Genomic DNA, 17977 nt, shown 5'->3' with positions numbered 1-17977 from the left:
CACAAGTCACACACCAGTAGGTAGTAAAGCCCAGAGTCCATGCTCTTAATTAACCACCATGCCACCAACCTCCCAGGTGACACTGCCTTTATCAAGATGAGAAGAGGTCTATTATCTGGAGGGACCCAGATGCCTGCCTAACTCCTCCATAGCCTCCTTCTCCTTCTCCTCTACCAGCCTCTCAAATGTTGCCATTCCCCATTCCCAGGCCCTCTTTTCTTCTCATTTGAAATTCCCCTTGGGTAACCTCACTCCTTCCTCAAGGCTTCAACCTATACTCCAATGTCTCCCTGTCTATGTCTCTGGCTCAGAAACCTTTCCTGAGGTCCACTTCTGTATCTACCACGGCCTGATAAACATGAATCCCTTGGGTGGGCGTTCAACAGGCACCTCAAATAACCACAAAGATGAACTCATCTTGAACTGAACCAGACTCATCTAGTCACCCACAACTGAAACCTTGAATTCATCTAGAACAATTGATTTTCATCTCCTACATCTAACAAGTCCCAAATCCTGTCAATATATCTTAAATCTGCCCTCTGTCTCTATGGTCCCTGGCTCAGTGCACGGGGTCTTCACTCAGACGTCATTTACTGCAACAGTCAATGGATCCTCCTCCTCACCGCCAGTCCTTCTCACCTCCACTAGGTTTACCAATGGCCAGCAGAATGATCTTTCTAAAATCCATACCTGATCCTGCCAGTCCCCTGCTGAAAACGTTTTATGGTTCACCATGGCTTTGAGGATAATGCCCTTCCTTCCCCAATCTAGGGAAATCCCTTCTACTCATCAAGGCTTAGCTCTCCTGTGAAGCCCTCCCTGCTTCGAGCCCCTTCCACTGAGTTCTTCACTTCTACCTCTGTGTCCATATATACTTTGATAACAGCACTTATTACAACATGCTTTAACTATCTGCCTATTAGTCTGTCTTTTCACTAGACTATGAGTTTCTCCTGGTCAGGGATATTGCCTCACTCACGTTTGTACATCCAATACCTAGTTGCGTGCCTGGCATACTCTATCCAGAGTGTTCAATGAAGAATGAGTGAGTGAGTGACTGGGTGAAGAATTCATTCGCAGAGACACCCTCAGTCCAAAGCAATATCAATAATCTGTCTAAGGCAGAATGAAGAAGCACAATTTTGAGTGTAACGTACGTCTACTGTTGGCCACCCACACCCATTGCCCTCCTCCTGGGCACAGCTCCCCCAATTTCCTTTGGAAATCATTCCTTCCCTATTCTCAGCCATATGTGACACTGCTCTATTTGCAGAGCTGGGTCCTAAGCAGACCTCTGGAGATGGGTTTAAGGAGAGGCATCTGCCTCGGTTCCAAGATGCTGGTGGGTACTCTGAGGAAAGCACCTCTCTCTTCCTCTGGATGGGGTAGTATGGCAAGTAAGGTCTGCACGTGCTGCAGCTCTACAGCTACCATGAAGCAGAGCTTGGAGGTACCTTAAGGGAGATGCTAACACCACGAAGGCAGATCACAGGGAGTGAGAAAAAAGGCTTTTGGTGACACTGTTTTGTCCCCTGAGTCCAGCCGTGCTGGAGGTTAAGTCCTATTACTAGACTTTTCAGTGACATAAATCAATAAATTCCCTTAATCATTTAAGCTAATTTACATTGGGTCTCCGTAACTTGTAATTGTAAGACTCCTGATACAGCAAGTTAGTGTTTTGTGGGAAGAAAATCAAGCTACTCATTTGAAGAATTGCACAGAAAAAGGAAACAAAACAAGGAGAGGGTGAGAGTAGACCACAAGTTAAATCTGACAGGCAACAGGTAAAAAAGGTTAACAGGATACTCCAAAACACAAATGAGAAGGAGATTCAAGATGCCTTCCTTTCCAGACAGCATTAATCAGGCCTTCATAGGGGTATTCTATGGTATATTTATGAAAAGAATAAAGTTTTATAAAGAGCTAGAAAAAGAAATTAAAAAAACAACTAACACTTCTTTCTGAAGAGGGCTTTATGAGAAAAAGAAAGGGCTTTGGGATAATTTAATCTGGAGAAAGCAAATCCTAGAGGCAATTTAACTTGTTGAAGGGTTATTTATAAGGAGGTGACTAAACAGCTGTTCTCCAATTTCACAGGGAAAAGAATTAGAGGAAATTGATTTATATTTCAGCATGAAGCTGAAGGCAGGCAAAAGGAAGAAGTGCTCGAGGGAGAACTGTTAATGGTGAAAAAAAGCTAAATGAGAAACTGGATTTTTATGGCTTTTAGAAGTTGGAAAATCACCCATGTTGATTCTTTTAGCTTTGGGTCAAACTAGTAAACAAATATTTGAGAACGCCTTCTATTTATTTAGTCACATACCATGTACTGAATCGCCACTATGGACCAGGCGCGGGGCTGGGCACTGGGAAGGGAAACATGAGTAAGACGTGGGGACTGTCCTGTGTAACGACTGCAGCACTAGCTACCAAAGCCAGTGAGGGAAATAGGTAAAAAACATCAAGTCACTCTCGCCCTTTCCTTTTCCATCTCCCATGCTCAAAGATAAATAATATAGTTTGGAAGACAACAGCACTTGGAAAGCTAAGCAACAATGCAATCATTAAATAACAACATGTGAATGCCTATCTCTTTGCTAGATGGGACACTGCTTGATTCATAAATCACTGAATAAAGCCAATCAGATCTTCAAAAAGTTAGAATAACAACACCACCAAACAATAATGCAAAGGCTGTCATAAGCCACACATAGTTGCTGGCTTAATGAGTAATACAGACAGCAAGTGCTTTGAATTCAGAAGAGATTAAACTTCTACCCTTTAAGGATGGGTAGAATTTGAGTAAGTGAAGGGGAGCGAGCTGTCCAGGCAAGAGAAATAGCAAGAGCCAAACAAGGAGACAAGAAAGCAGAGGAGTCTGTGAAAAGTGCAGCTTGGTTAAAGCTGGTAGGATGATCCAGGGAAGTGTGGGATGCAACACTGGAAAAGTGGGTAGGGCTACCTTTATAAAGACCTTTGAAGACCAGCCAAATAACAGAATTCACTGTGTGAGGAATGGGCAGTACTGAACATTTCTGAGCACAGGAACATAAGGAAAGCCGCATTTTCGGCACAGTGCCTTGGCTCTGAGCGGGGGGCAGGGGCGGGGAGTGCTCAGTGCTGTTCCATCAACTCAGGCTCAAGATGGTGAGGGATGAGCACACATGGTAGCAGTGGGCCGGATGAGAAAGACAGGAAGCACAAGGCACAGACTAATTTCACAAATACGTGCTGAATGCTGCACTTCATCTGTGCTGTGATGGGGAGTGGGACACAGTCCCTGTTCTCTTGGGCCTGAGAACTCACTGGACAGGGGAGGCCAGCAAAAGGGAAAGTGAGACAAGTGCAGAAATGGCGGTCAGTGTGGCTGAGTGGCCGGAATCAATTCTGATTCTCAGAATTGTATTTACATGAGCTGAACAAAATCAAATAGTCAAAATATAAACAGAAAAACCAATTCTCCCAAAATATCACCTGATGTGTATCATGGGAGATGTTGATTTTACTGCCAGTTGAGTCATGGAAAAGTATAGAAGCAAATATGCGTGTACTGACTGAATTGTACCAAGCAATGAATACAAAAAAGACTTTATAAAAGAGAGATCTTTTTTAGGACTGAATGTTTCCAGATTTCATCCTTTGACATAACTGAGATATATTCACAGATTTCTCACTTACCTACAGATAAATATTTAGACGCCTTCAGAAGATTCATCACCTTTCCTTAATATCTCTCTTTTTTTTCTTCCTTCCCTTAATTTAATTTTGATTTAACTTCCTCTTGTCACTACTTGCTTGCAAATCACGGCCTCTATGTCTGGAGTCAATTAGGGCTATAAAGTACCCCACCACGCCTTCATCTGGGGACCCATTTATATATATTTTCTTATTTCAAGAGGTAGAGCTAAAAGCCCGTTAACTCCAAAAGTTTCCAATCAACCATCACATTCTATTCTTTGGAAAAGTATGCTTCTCTCTGCAGTTAAGAAGACAACATCAAACTATATTTTGCAAGAATATTTCCTCTCCACCTGTAAAAAGATGAATTGTGCTTTGGAAATTCATTTGCAGAAAATGGCTTGAGTGTGTGTAATACATGCTTAATAGCAATAACATTAAAAAATCTTTCTACCATTTAAAATTAAATGTAATTTCCTTATTACTTTAATGGAATCCTTTGGAGTTGAAGTATTTAACTAGTCCCTTTCACATCAAGTATTCATTATATAATTCCCTTTTAATATTAGGTATATTAGGTATGTAAACCATCCACTGACAGAATAAAAACACACATTTTCACTGAAACAAAAACAGGAGAAAGACAAGGCAGCCTGATTCAGAATCTGATAATGGGTTACAGATTCCATTCCAGTTCAGATTTATAGTCAAAATGCCACAAGACCATTTACCACCTCTAATCCTTCAGGTCATATTTGGAAGAAAAGTATGAACTGCCACATCACTAAGAGAAAATCTGTTTGAGCCTAAAATTCTTGACATTACCCCATTGTAAAGTTGAGAGAGAGACAGAGAGAAACATATTGCCTTTAAAAGCCACCTTAAATAAAAAGGCAAAGATGAAATGTCCAAAGTTCTATCCACGGGGAGGAATTCCCTTTGTCACTATCTTTCAGGGTCACCCCTGAGTGGGGCTACAGTACAATCCTGTCTATTGATGGCTGGTACCAGCCTACTGGCTAAAGCCATCCTAACCCATGGCTAAACCCATCCTAACCCATCCTAGCCCTGACATACACAGGTAAAAAATTCTAGGGCTGGTGGGAAGACACGTAATCTAAGTAATAGATTGTGAATGCAAAACCTTTACCCAGTTCCCAAACCAACTCCTGCCTCTTCCAGCCCACCAGTCTCCTGCTGGAGCCTCGAACTGGCTGCACCCAATCAGAAGCCAGAGAACAAGGACACCCAGTCACGCACTCCATAAAGATCGGCCTGCTGACGCAGCAGCAGAGTGGAAAGGATAGAGAGCAGATCTGTAGTGGCCGAGGGGTAATACCTGGCACACCCCATTACCTACTTTTCACACTCCTTCCAGTTAAACTCAGCTTTCCTCAGATTTTACCATCCTGTGCTTTCCCACTCCTAGAGCCTTCGTCATGTGTTCAGTCCTGCATCTCCTCTCTCCATTCCACATGTGGAAAATCTGGGAGGCCCACCTAAATGTCACCTCTTCCATGAAGCCTCCCCTCAACCTTACCCCGAAGTAATTTCTCTGCTATCTAAATTATCAAAGTTCCTCTTGTGAAAACTTCTATGAGTATGTCTTATGAGTTTACTTATCACTACCTGACATAAGTATTTTTGAATCTGTTCACTTGTTTACTGTAAGTTTCCCATTAGAATATACTCTCCATGAAAGCAGAGATTTTGGTCTGTCTTACCTTTGCTCTATCCGCAGGGTGAAAAACAGTACATAGCATATAGCAGATGCTCAATAAATATTTGTTGAATGAATGAATGCCTTCTTCTAGATTGTTAGCATATTAATGACCAAAATGAAAGTCTCATTCATCTTTCCAGCCCAAAGAGCAATCTAAGTGCCTTCCTTATACTTATGGGCCGATACTCAAAAAATATAAGCAGATAATAAAGTAGTCGCCATTTAATGAGTTTATCTAATGTACCAGATACAATGCTGGCAGCTTTACATGAAATACCTCATTCGGTCCTCACAACAACCCTAAAGGGTAGTATGGCAGAGCTGTGCCTTCAGGATGAAGGCCCTCATTCCCCCAACATCCAGAAGAATTGCCTGCTGATGGCTCACAGCTGAGTCTCTCTCAGGCACTGTCCTCAGCAGAAGGAAGCTATGTCACCCAACTCAAAGGCCTTTCCCTGGTGAAGCCCTCTTCTGATGACTGACCAATGTTTTTAAAGGCCTGGCCCCTTGCCTCACCTGAGCAATTCTGAAAAATCATCTCAGCTCGAGTTCTCCATGGGACTGACTGTTGAATGAACAAATAAATAACAAACTAGTGTCCCAATGACAGAAAAGGGAATTATACTTTTTCAGATGGATATAATGTATAAATTGGGTCTCCTTCCTTCTCAGTGATTTTACTAACTAAAACTACAACCCTTTTTCCATTTTCCCAGAAACATACCTCAACACTACCTCTAAAAAATATACAGTTACTAGTAATTGTTAACTAAAAAAAGAGTTTGATTTGGAGGCAGCTGTATTTCCCCAAAAGCTAGTCAGGAATTTTCAAATACCTGTGATTTATGTAGCAAAATATGCCCCTAAAGACAGTAGATGATATGACAACATGCCAAGGAGAAAATCACCAGAGATCTGACCTGTGCCATACAAAGTGAAGTCCAGCTCCAAAGTCCCAGGACAGCACTCAGCATGCACATACCCCTGCATCCACAGAACCTGGAGAGGTGGCAGGCGATCCCAGGAATACGGCACAAGCTCATCAATGTTACATCATCTTGGGCAGGACACCTTGGTTTCTTTATGAGTAAAGGAACCTAACTTGCAAGGATAGTCAACCAAATTACAAAGCTTTTAGCAGAGTGCCAGGTAGAGTAGGTGCTCTACGAGTGGTAGCTATTATTATCATTTATTATTTTTTAGAATGACAACCAGAAAGCTAAGACATCAATGAAACACTTGTGGATGATTTTCTTGTACAGGTTAAGAAAGTCTGAATTGAAAATCCAGCTGAGTTACAGGAAAATTACTCCCTTTACAAAAGATTTACCACAGACTTCCTTTAAAGAGGGGCCCCCTCCATTGTACATTTAATATATAATTAGATACTGCTTATTCATGACATTTTTCCAATCAAAAGATATTCTTTTCCATTCCTCCCACAGCAAATAAAAACTCATCTGCCTAGAGTTTTACTTATTCTGTTTTGTTTCTCATTTCAAGAGTAATATGTGTTCATTAGAGAAATTCAGAAAGATAGAAGCAGAAAAATAAATCACCCATAGTCTCATCAGACAGATATAGCCATTGTTAGCATTTTACATACACTAAAACGTAGGCCAGAACCCACTGGCCTAGTCAGCCAGTTTCCTTCTAATCACTATATCCATGCCTAGAGTTTTTGATTTTGTATACATAGTTTTAATTGTAACTGGTTTTGGTAGTATTTTTTAATATGAGCAATTCTTCTCATGTCATGACAAACTCTTCACTATGCCATATTTACCTAATAATTTCTTGTACTTGGTAATAATGCTATAGTGTCTCTATGTAAAGTACTTGTGATAGCTGCTATCATCAAAATCAACACCATTATTAAGATTACTGCTGCTAATTTTTAAACTCAGAAAGACCTCCCACTTCTAGAAGATAGGTCAATATTTCATATACATTTTCATTTTCTTCAGTTTTGCTTTTACAATTAAATCTTTAGTCCATGTAAAAACTTACTTTAATGTATGTACAGTAAAAGACAAGGACCTAAAAAAAAAAAAGCCTTTTTTTCCAAAGTGCTAACCAATTATCCCCAAATCACTGAATAAACCTTCTTTTTCTTACTGATTTACAATACCTCCCTAAACAAGAGTTACACACACATACACATCTGGCCTAACAGGCTTCACTGATTGATCCATATATGCATATATTATTTTTTGGATTCAAAATGTTTTAATATTTGGTAAGGCTAGTACACCCACCCCAACACACACCCTTCCACTTTTCTTCAAAAATTAATTAGCTATTTTCACTCATCTTCTTTTCTAGATAAATTTCAGAACTACTTTCTGCTGGAATTTGGAATAAAGCTGCACTAAATCTACAAATTAATTTAGGAATAACTGATGTCTTTCTAACACTTCTTCCCTTCCACATACACAATATGTGTTTCTATTTATTCAAGTTTTCTATATCTCTCTACAAAACTGAGAAGTTTTCTTCAAATGGGGTATTTACATTTCTTATTAAGGTTATTTCTAGAAATGCTTTTTGTTACTACTGTAAATGATTTCATTAGATTTTAAGTGGTCATTAATTAGATTTGGATGGCCACTGATTTTTGTACACTTATTTTGTACAAAAGCTCAGGAGGCCTTCTATAATCTGCAGACCATAAAGTACCTCCCCAAGTTTGTTTCACGCCACTGACAAAGAAGAACCCACTGGGCTAGTCAGCCAGTTTCCTTACCGTCACTGAAATACATCCTGCTCAGGCTCGCCACCTACCCAATTTTACTTGCTCTTCAAGGCTCTGCTCCCACGTAAAAGTTTTCCTGACTAGCCTGCTCCCAGTTATCACCTACCCCTGTCTATTCTCCTCCAGCACTGAAATAAGTTCTCATACATTTAACACTTCCCCAAAGTTAGGAATAATTTTCTTTTTATCAAATTAGGGCATCCAATTTTTTATATTTGAGAAAAGATTCAACAGAAAACAAGTAAAGTGAATTTATATACATTTTGCCTTTTATCTTAAGAGATTATAAATCTGAAACAAATTTGGTAAAAAATGTACTGTTTGTTTAAAATAGTGATAAACTGAAAGCAGCCTAAATGTCTTTCAATAGAGGTTCAGGTGAATAAGTTATGTAATTTTTTTTTTTTTTTAGGTAAGAGATTTTTATTCTGTAATATTATTTTTAATGGTTATGCAGCCAAATAAACTGATAACAAGAACAATACGTATTGACATAGAAAAATGTCCACAATATGTTATTAAGTGAAAAAACCAAGACAAGACAAAAAAAAAAAGAGGGGCTAGAAAACTGCACTGTAGAAAAATTGTTTTTGTTTAATAGGAAAAATGTCTGAAAAAACATATACGAAAATTAAAACAGTGGCTATTTCTGGCAAGTAGTACTATATGTGAACTTCACTTTCTTTTTTATTCTGTTTAATGAGCACTTACTGGTTTTATAATCAGATTTTAAAATTAGTCAACTTCAAAAACATGCCCCACTGATAACAGCCCATTATAAGAGTACATAATCACTATTAAATCAAATATACTTGTGGAAACATACCAAACAACAACTTTGAAAAACGAAATCATTTTTTTTTATCTAGGTGAAAAATTCTGAGTACATAGGAACTCGGAGGAAGCATCACAAGGCGCTGGGGCAGTTACTACTGCAAAAAGCATTTTAAAATATATTCTGAGACTTTCAGAAAAAAGAGTACTGAATCATGGAACCACCCTGTTGAAAAGGTCCTTAAACGATTATCTGGTCAAAGCTCCTCATTAAACAAGAAAAATGAAAAAAACAAAAAGCAAACGAAAAACAAAAATAGAGGTTAGGTGAGTTCTCCAAGATCATACAGTTAATTATTGGCATAGTCCAAAAGTATTTATAATTCAAAACTTATGCTTTTTAATTCCTTTCTCAATTTCTCCCAGTCAAGATATGCTGCAGTCTGTCATTTCTACTTAGACTATAAAAGACAAATGTTGATTTTACTATGGTTTTCTTATCATCTGTCCAAAAAGTGAACAGGAGTGTATACAATACTGTGAAATGAAAAGACTCACTTCTCTTGGTTAAATATAGCTTCTGAGCTCCATAAGAAAGTTTTGACAATTAGGCATTATGTTAGACTGTAACAGGTAGAAGGCAAATTCTAGTATTTACAGACTTTGACAACCTGAAAGTCAGGAAGAAAAAAGTACTACCGAGCTTAAAATTACAACTGTGCTGCAAACTTTTCATATGTGAGTTATATGATATATGAGCTCATTCAACACATCATACTTTTCACTTCTCTGGTTTATTCACTTTCTCTTAGAGGGTTCAGAAGGGGCCTCTTTTTAAGTCAATTTTAAACTTAATATGTTTTAAGCACAAGTTTTTCGTAACACAAGCCATAATTAATCATTGTAAACGTCACTGATACTTTGCCCACCAGAGGGAGCCCATATAGATTTTCACATAACAAGAAACCTCAAACATCAAGTTTGTATGAATTCTAGAATCATATTATTCATAACATGATCAATATTGTAAAATCACTCGATAATATTATATTTCTATCCCCCAAATAGAGAAAAATTAATTGAGATCAGGTATGTAAAGCCCTCAACAGAGTTACTGACCTATAGCAGAAGCTCAAAAATAACTGACTTTCCAAAATTTAGATCCTCCTGAGTATTAGTTATGGCACTCAAAGAAAATAATCTGGTATTCTAACTTGTACACAAGTTGGTGTGAGCTCAGTTGATATCTGCCCTGATAGATCGTTCTATCCTTGGTATGTTGACAAACCTGGTTCTCAAGCCTGCAAGATAGTATCAGACCATGGACAGGAAGAGTTCATTAAAAATGTCATCTTGGGGCTTCCCTGGTGGCTCAGTGGTTGAGAGTCCACCTGCCGTTGCAGGGGACACAGGTTCGTGCCCCGGTCCGGGAAGATCCCACATGCCGTGGAGCGGCTGGGCCCGTGAGCCATGGCCGCTGAGCCTGCGCGTCCGGAGCCTGTGCTCTGCAACAGGAGAGGCCACAACGGTGAGAGGCCTGCGTAACGCAAAAATAAAAACAAAAAAACAAACAAACAAAAAAATGTCATCCTGAGAGGACCTGTTTTGGCAGCCCTATCCTTAGTAGGTGATACACTGAACTACTGGCTACCTGCCAACTAGAAACTGAGAAAAGAGGGAACTCTTTGACCCATTCCAGACTTTTCTTGGAATGAAGGAGAAAGTCAATTGACTATCCCTGAGAACCATGCTTCTACAGTATGTGATACAATCATTACCACCAAGATGACTTTCTTTCAAGAATAAAGAATGCACAGTTGAGAATAAAAGTCTATATAAGAACTTGGTATCTAAATGGCCCTACTCAGTATCCCCATCTGCAGTCTGGTGTGGTTGACTTGCCTTGTAGCTCTCACCATAATAAGGCCTAGCCCAGTGTTCGCTGGATTTGTGAGGTGGTTGGCTGGGTATATGAACTATGTGTCTATTTTAAAGACTCAATCATCTCCAAGATCTAAATACGACAAACCTAGAGGAACCCACTGGGTTCCAGCTATGCTCTCCAATCCAGATTTACCAAGAAGCACTGCCACTGGGGAGTTACCCACCACTTGTTGTCTTAATAAAACTCTAATGTCTGTTGGGCCCCGTGAATCTATTCTCCACTGTTTAGAACTGAGAGAGGGAAGGCATGATTAATTGGCATCCTACTCAAACTTTGAAAAAAATGTTATTGTGATTATCTACCACCATGAAAACTTGCCAAGTAGAAAGCTGGGAATTATTCTACCTCTCCCTCTTTCTTCTACCCCACCAATGGCTACATTTTTAAAAATCCACCTCCTAAATATGCTACTTCATCCATTCACTCCTCTGTCACTAGCTCATCAGCTCTCACCTGGATTACTGCAATAGCCTTCCAATTAGCTCCTCTATGTCAGTCGCGTTACACTCCAAACCCATCTGCAATATTGCTGATTATTTTAAAAGACAAGTATGAACTTTTCAGGCCTCTGCTCACATAGCTTAGAGCATAAAGTCCAAACTCCTCAGCACTGCTGACAATGCTCTCACCCAAGGTCTGGTCAACTTTTCCTCTAAAGAGCCAAATAGGAATTACTTCAGACTCTGCCAGCCTTTGCCAGCTACAACTCTACCACTATAGCACAAAAGCATCCATAGCCTACATGGAAACAAATGACCGTGGTCTCATTCCACTGAAACCTCATTTACAAAAACTGGCAGCAGCTGGATTTGGTCTATGGGCCAAAGTTGGCTGACCCCTGCTCTAACCAAATCCAGCACAGCCTCATCTCCTGCCTCTCTGCCCCTCACCCAGGCCTCCTCCAGAAAAGGGCTCCAATCACTCCAGCCTTGCCTCTGCTCCCCGCCATCACCCTGCTGTTGTACACCGTGCCTTTGCTAACACTCTCCCTCTGCCAGGAATGCGATTTAACTCCCTTCCTTTGTCTGGTAGAATGGTTCTCATCCTTCAAGGTCCAGTTTGATTTTCTACCAATTCTCCCTCAAGGAGCTTTAGTTATCCTTTATTTCTGTTTTCAAAGAGCCGAGACATATGTCTCATAGTTTTTGTGTCCTCACATGACTGACACCTATCAAGAGTCCAATGCTTACAGGAGATGGAATAAATCAATTAGTATTGAATAAATATAATTTCAAAGCTACAGTCTTCATAAATCCTGGAAAATTTCAGAGTGCAGTCCATACAAAGGGCTCACCATTATACCATGGAAAGTCCACTAGCACTGAGTCTGCTTACAGTACACCACTCGGTTATTAATGATCCATAAAAATACAGCACCATGAAGTTAAGAGAAGACTTGGAGAACCATTAATGGAGTGAGAAGACACTGTGTCCTCTCTCAGCCCTATGGCTGGTTCCAATGGGGCTCTCAAGGAGAAGGGGAATGGCAGTAGAGGAGCAAGCTGGCTAATGAACCTCTCTCTTCCCAGCACCCTCATCCCAGCCTTAGCAAAAGCTGCTCCTTATTTCATTTGCAAAAAGAACTCTCCATTAACTTTTTTTTAAATCTACATGATTCAACAGACCTATGTTCTGTTTGAATCCTACATCCTAAACCTACACTGTTTCCTGATCTATTCCCGTCTTGTGTGGGCCTGTCTCCAGCTTCTCACTGACCCTTGGCACCTGTTGCCTGATACTGCTTCTTTGAACCATGCTCCCTCAACTGAAACCCAGTTTAAGCAGAATTATACTCAATCCTTGGATAAAGTCTATTTCCAGCTACTATGGATAATAATCCAGGTGGTCCCAGCTTAACCTTTGGCTCCAAACATTGGCACACAAGTTCAACACTACAACTCAGAAGAAAATCGAGGAGGACCTGGGGAATCAATGCTGAGCATTACGGTTGTCACTTCTACCTGAGTCGTTGTATTATTTATGGGTCTGCTTCTCCACTTGACTATAAACTCTTTGATGTAGGAACTAAATCTTACTAATAAAATAAAAGCTACTATTTATTCAAGGTTTATTCCAGTGTATTATATGTACACTTTATGGATTAAGTGTACATATATACTATATAATATTAAGGAATCATGTTAGGATCACACATTTCTAGAATTGGAAGGAGGCTTGGACAGAGATCAACCAGCTCCAAAATTAAAAGCAAAGTGACACAGTAGATAACACTCATTCTTTAATTCAAGAAACATTTACTGAGAACCTATCCTGCACTATTCTAGAACCTAAAGAGCCTTTTTTTCATGAAGTATATAGTCTAGTGGATCAACAACAAGTCAATGGATACATATGTTAGATAATGACAGGAATAAAGCGGAGTAAAGAACAGAAAATGGATGGTACTTTATACAGGGCAGTGGAGGAAGGGCTCACTGAAACAATGAATGAGCAGAGGCCTAAAGATCAAACCACATGGAATCTGGGAGAAAAGTGTTCCAGGTCGAGGTAACAACAAGCGCAAAGGTCCTGAGGTAGGAATGTGCCTGGTGCATGTGAGGAAAGCAAGGAGGCTAGGGCAGCTGGAGTAGAGTAAGAGGAAGGTGAGAGGAGGGGAGCTCGAGGAAGGTAGCAGGGACCAGACCATCTGGCTTTGGGTTGCTGTAAGAAGTCTGAATTTAAGCCAGGAACTAAAGATAATTAACTCATAAAAAAAAAAAAGTAAGTGACACTTAGCTTTCACAAAAGCAATGTATAATAAACAAAGAAAAATTCATCTGCATGCCTAATCTGAAAATAGAATTCCCAACAACACAGAGTCGCTGTTTATGTTATAAACGAGACATCTTTGTTTTACAAGAACTCGCTACAGTTATAGTCTAAGCTGTCGGCTTTACCAATGTGGACACTGAGGTGCAGAAAGATTAGGTGGTCTGTCCACTTCATGGCTCAACTTGGTCTAGAACACAGGTTCCCTGATGTTCTGTTCACTGGCTCCTGTTGCCCCTGCATACTCAGTTTGGCTACTTAGAGGGGTCTCGGTTTACTGTGTATTGCTTCTCCTGGACTCTGTAACCTTTATAAATTAGTAAGAAAATGAAAGAGCTGCCCCTATGAGGCACCTCCAGACACATTCCCACACCAAAGCCTGTCATACAAACTCCCACAATTCTAGTTTTTTATTCCCCACAGAGTTGAAGACCACCAGGCAGGTAAAGTGAAGACAGGTCAGGCACTGTGCTAGGGAACAGAAGGAACATTTTTGTCAGTTTTGCCTGCCCAGCATCCCTTACTCCCTAGTGTCAGACATAGCACTCCCTTTTCCAAGGTTCTGGTGGGGCAGCAATCACAGCACCCAACCCACCTACTGGAGTGGACATCTGACCTGGCCATGTGAAGAACCTTATCCCTCTGAGGCCATAACAAGGGCTCAGGACCCAAGCAGAACCAACTAGAGTCCTTTCCTGGGGTTTTATGGATAAGACCTGGAGAAAGAAGCTCCTTCCTGTGTTTCCCAGTTTTACCAGCCAACACATTCCTATTTTGCTCAGGTTAGTTTAAACTAGGTTACCCTTACTAGCAATCAAAAGAATTCACACTCATGCAAGCACTTGCAAACCTTTCCTCATTTCATCTGCATAACCACCTTATAAGGTTGCTATTATTCACTCTATTTTAGGAGTGAGGAAACTGAGGTTAAGTAACTTGCCCAAGTTCATGCAGTAAGTAAAAGGCGTTCAAATTCAGGTCTTTATGCTCCAAATCTTATTCAGTATGCAATTATGAATTCAGTATTAACTCAGGAAGAAGAAACTCAGCTGAAGAATTTTTGGTTTAAAATTATAGTGGAAATGTATGTATGGGGCAGGGTGGGAAATAAGCAACATTAAACTGGAGTCAAAGGACCTGCCTTCTTCCTCTGGCTCTGTCCTGTGACCTCATCTATTATGACTCTGGGCAAGACATTTCACTTTACCTGAGTGTTAGTTTTCCCACCTATAGAATGAAAAGACTGAACAACATGAACTTAAGATCCTTTTAAGTACTAAAAGAAAAAAGTCCATGGTTCTGCTTCAGGCATACAGACTCTATTTTTACTATATGTTATGTAGGATATCAGCAAATTTCAACTTGACTGTCAGGTCCAACAATAGGTAATGGTTGCCTGGGGCACAAAGTTCCAAAGGATTCTGAGCAACACAGATGTACTGGGACATTAACACTGGCTTCTATGGTCCCAGGGAGGGAGAAAGAGGAATAGCTGCATGCTTGCCACACATATGCCATCGCTGATAGCTTCACCTTGACAGAGGAGTGTCACTGCCTCCACTATCGATGCTAGTAGTACCTACACAGAATTTTCAGATTCCCTCATAACTTACTTGGTTCCCCTTTGCAAGTAAAGAATGAAAGTACAAGAAAGCAAAGTGGGTGTAGGGAATAAAGTTTGTGCACTGAATGAAAATACATCTAAATGGTCTACACAGAGTTAGCGTAGGAGTGAAGGGGAACAATAACAATCATTACGGCTCTTTACGATATATACAAAAGTCTCATAAGATCCTGATAATCAGCTTACCAGTCGAGTAGGGTATTATCATGCCCATTTTATAGAAAAGGGAAATGAGACTCGGGTAACAGGACTTACCCAAGTCACCAACATCTAAGTAGCAGAACCCAGATTGGAATCTAAGTCTTCTAAATCCGAGACCCAGTTTCTACTCCCAAGGTCCCCATTAAGCCCACAGACCAAATGAGTTTAAACTAATCAAGCTCCCAATGGCAAAGTGGCATAGTTATCACTGTTAGGAGTTGTTCAGCTACGAAAAGTCTCCCCGCCCCCAAATCTGAAATGCCATTACTAATTTGTTTGTAATTTAACGGGTAGACACGCATTGAGTATAAATAAACTGAGCATAAAGTTACCATCTCCACACCTTTGTGCATACTCTTCTCTTAGCCTGAGATGCCCTTCTCCACCCTATGCGCACTGGAACCAACTACTCTTCGTTTCAAGATTTGTTTCAGGCATCATCGCCTCTGTAAAGCCTTTCTTGTCCCTGACGCATGATTGAACACTCTCCTTTGTGTTCTACACAACGTCTTCAAGCTGTTTGTGGCACTTCTTTTGGTAATGCGTCTGTCTCCCCCACCATTCCGTTTAAATCGCGTTATTCTAACACAATGCTGGTCAGAAGGTAGGCGCTTAGTGTATGCTTATTGATGGACTGAATATATTCATCTGGGACCAATTTCCCTTCCGAGGCTTGAATATCCTCTGCAAACTGCCACTCACTAATTCATGCATACATATATTTAAAAATATCTGAGTGTCTACAAAGTACCAGGCACTGCACTGTGTATCAAACAGAAGTGGGTTTACCATGAAGTTTGAGCGTCAGGGCCCCTCCCCTGCACCCCTGCAAAGCTCTGAACCTTTTTTTTTGTGTGTGACTTGTATTTTTATTTCTTAAAGAGGACAGACAGAACTGTATAAAGCTTCAAGCTCCACAAAAACTAGATCCACCCTTGGTGCCAAGGATCCAAAAGTGAACCTGGCAAACTTTATCTCTCCCCTTACAGAGTTTCCCGTGTAGTGGGGAAGGAGAAAACCATTTGTTCATTCATTGATCCAACAAACATTTACTAAGCAATGCTATGAGTCAGGCTTCGGGGATTCTGAAGTGAAGCCAACACTGTTACTGCCTTGAAGGAGTAGGTCCCTGCTCTCCCGAACGAAAGCCTGCTGTGTTCAGGGAACAGAAAGTAGTTTAGATGGCTGTAAGAGAGTGTTTGTGAAAGATTATCCTAAACCAGTCTCAAGACAGAACGGTCCCTGGCACGAACCCTAAGCTATTGCAGGAGGCAAGAAGGGCCAGGTCGGCCGAATGCGATCTTGGATCTCAGTGCGGGGCAGGAAAGGGGAGGGGGCTGAGACAAGTAAACAGAAGAGATAAATACACTGTGACTGTAGTCAGTGCTGCGACAGGAAAGCAAAGGACGGTGAAGGAAGCTTCGCCTGCGTTCAGGTCTGCAGTGACGGCAAGCTCATTACCTCACAAAGCAGCCCATGTACGTTGCAGACATAGTTCCGAGCTCCCCAACATGCGTCCCCATTCCTCGACCTAAGGCTGTTCCTTTCCAAAGACAGCCGTCGACTCTCTGGGACCAACTCTCCTGACCGCCCTTGACACCACCTTCTCCAGGCGCTTCCCTCACCCACTGCTTACGGGACAGAGTCCGGTTTGGGGTCTGGGGTCCCTGCCGCGGGTCCGCCCCCGCCTCTAGCCCGCCGTTTCCATAGCAACCAGCTCACCACTTCGCGCGCCCGGCTGGAGAAGTCGCCCTTAGGCCGGGGGCTCCGGCGGAACAGCTCGTCGCGGCTGCCCTCGACCCCGCCGCCCACCGCCACTCCCAGCGCTTTGTTGCGCGTCTTCACGGTCTTGACGCTGGCCCGGAACAGCAGTGTGATGTCCACCGCCATGGCGACCCACACCCACGGCCCCCACCAGGGCCGCCCACGTCAGCAGCCGGCGACCGCGGCGCGAACTGGGCAGCTGGAGGACCGTTCCGTTTCCGCACGCCTCCGCTCACCAACGGCGACACGAGAAGAAAGGTTCCGGCCCGCCCGGGGCTACGGCGGCGAGAGGAGAAAGGTTCCGGTCTCCGCCGGCGCGCGTGCCCATCCCCTCGGCGACCCGGACCCAGCGACGCTCACACCGGCGCCCGTTTCTCCTGCCGGCAAACTTTGGCTGACTTAGCCGCGCGGGGAGGTCCCGGAGTCCCGAGCCCTTGCGAGCTCGCTTAGGGCGTGTAGGCCCCGGGACCGAGGGGGATCAGGAAGCCGGAAGGCTGGCTCCATTCTCTTGGCTCCCTGTTGCGCGGGTTGCAAGGGGACAGGAAGCGACCCAACCTGACCCAGACCTCATGAACCCACCTTGTGCGGGACCGAAGCACGTGGGCGGTGACCACCTGGGTGCAGTAAGTGCTAGGGCAGAGCAGGTGTGCACGGCAGAGAGCTAGAGGCCAGAGGCCTTTCTTTTCCAACCGTCGACCACCTGATCTGTAAAATGAAGCCAGCACCTTCCTCAGCGAGATA

The 17977-nt window shown here is 42.1% G+C and overlaps 1 protein-coding gene across 1 annotated transcript in view; it reads right to left on the bottom strand.

Moving 5' to 3' along the window:
* STX18 (syntaxin 18) overlaps positions 1–17663 on the bottom strand; it is a 123361-nt gene extending 105698 nt beyond the window's left edge. The window contains 1 exon segment of the mRNA XM_032632447.1: positions 17195–17663. Coding sequence (XP_032488338.1) covers positions 17195–17362 — 168 coding nt within the window. The 5' untranslated portion in view covers positions 17363–17663.
* Positions 17664–17977: the final 314 nt, after the last annotated feature.

The sequence above is a fragment of the Phocoena sinus genome, chromosome 5 (genome assembly GCF_008692025.1).
Source record: "Phocoena sinus isolate mPhoSin1 chromosome 5, mPhoSin1.pri, whole genome shotgun sequence".
NCBI lineage: Eukaryota > Metazoa > Chordata > Mammalia > Artiodactyla > Phocoenidae > Phocoena > Phocoena sinus.
Note: the sequence above shows the minus strand (reverse complement) of the source record. Positions and strands in the feature narration are given on the sequence as shown.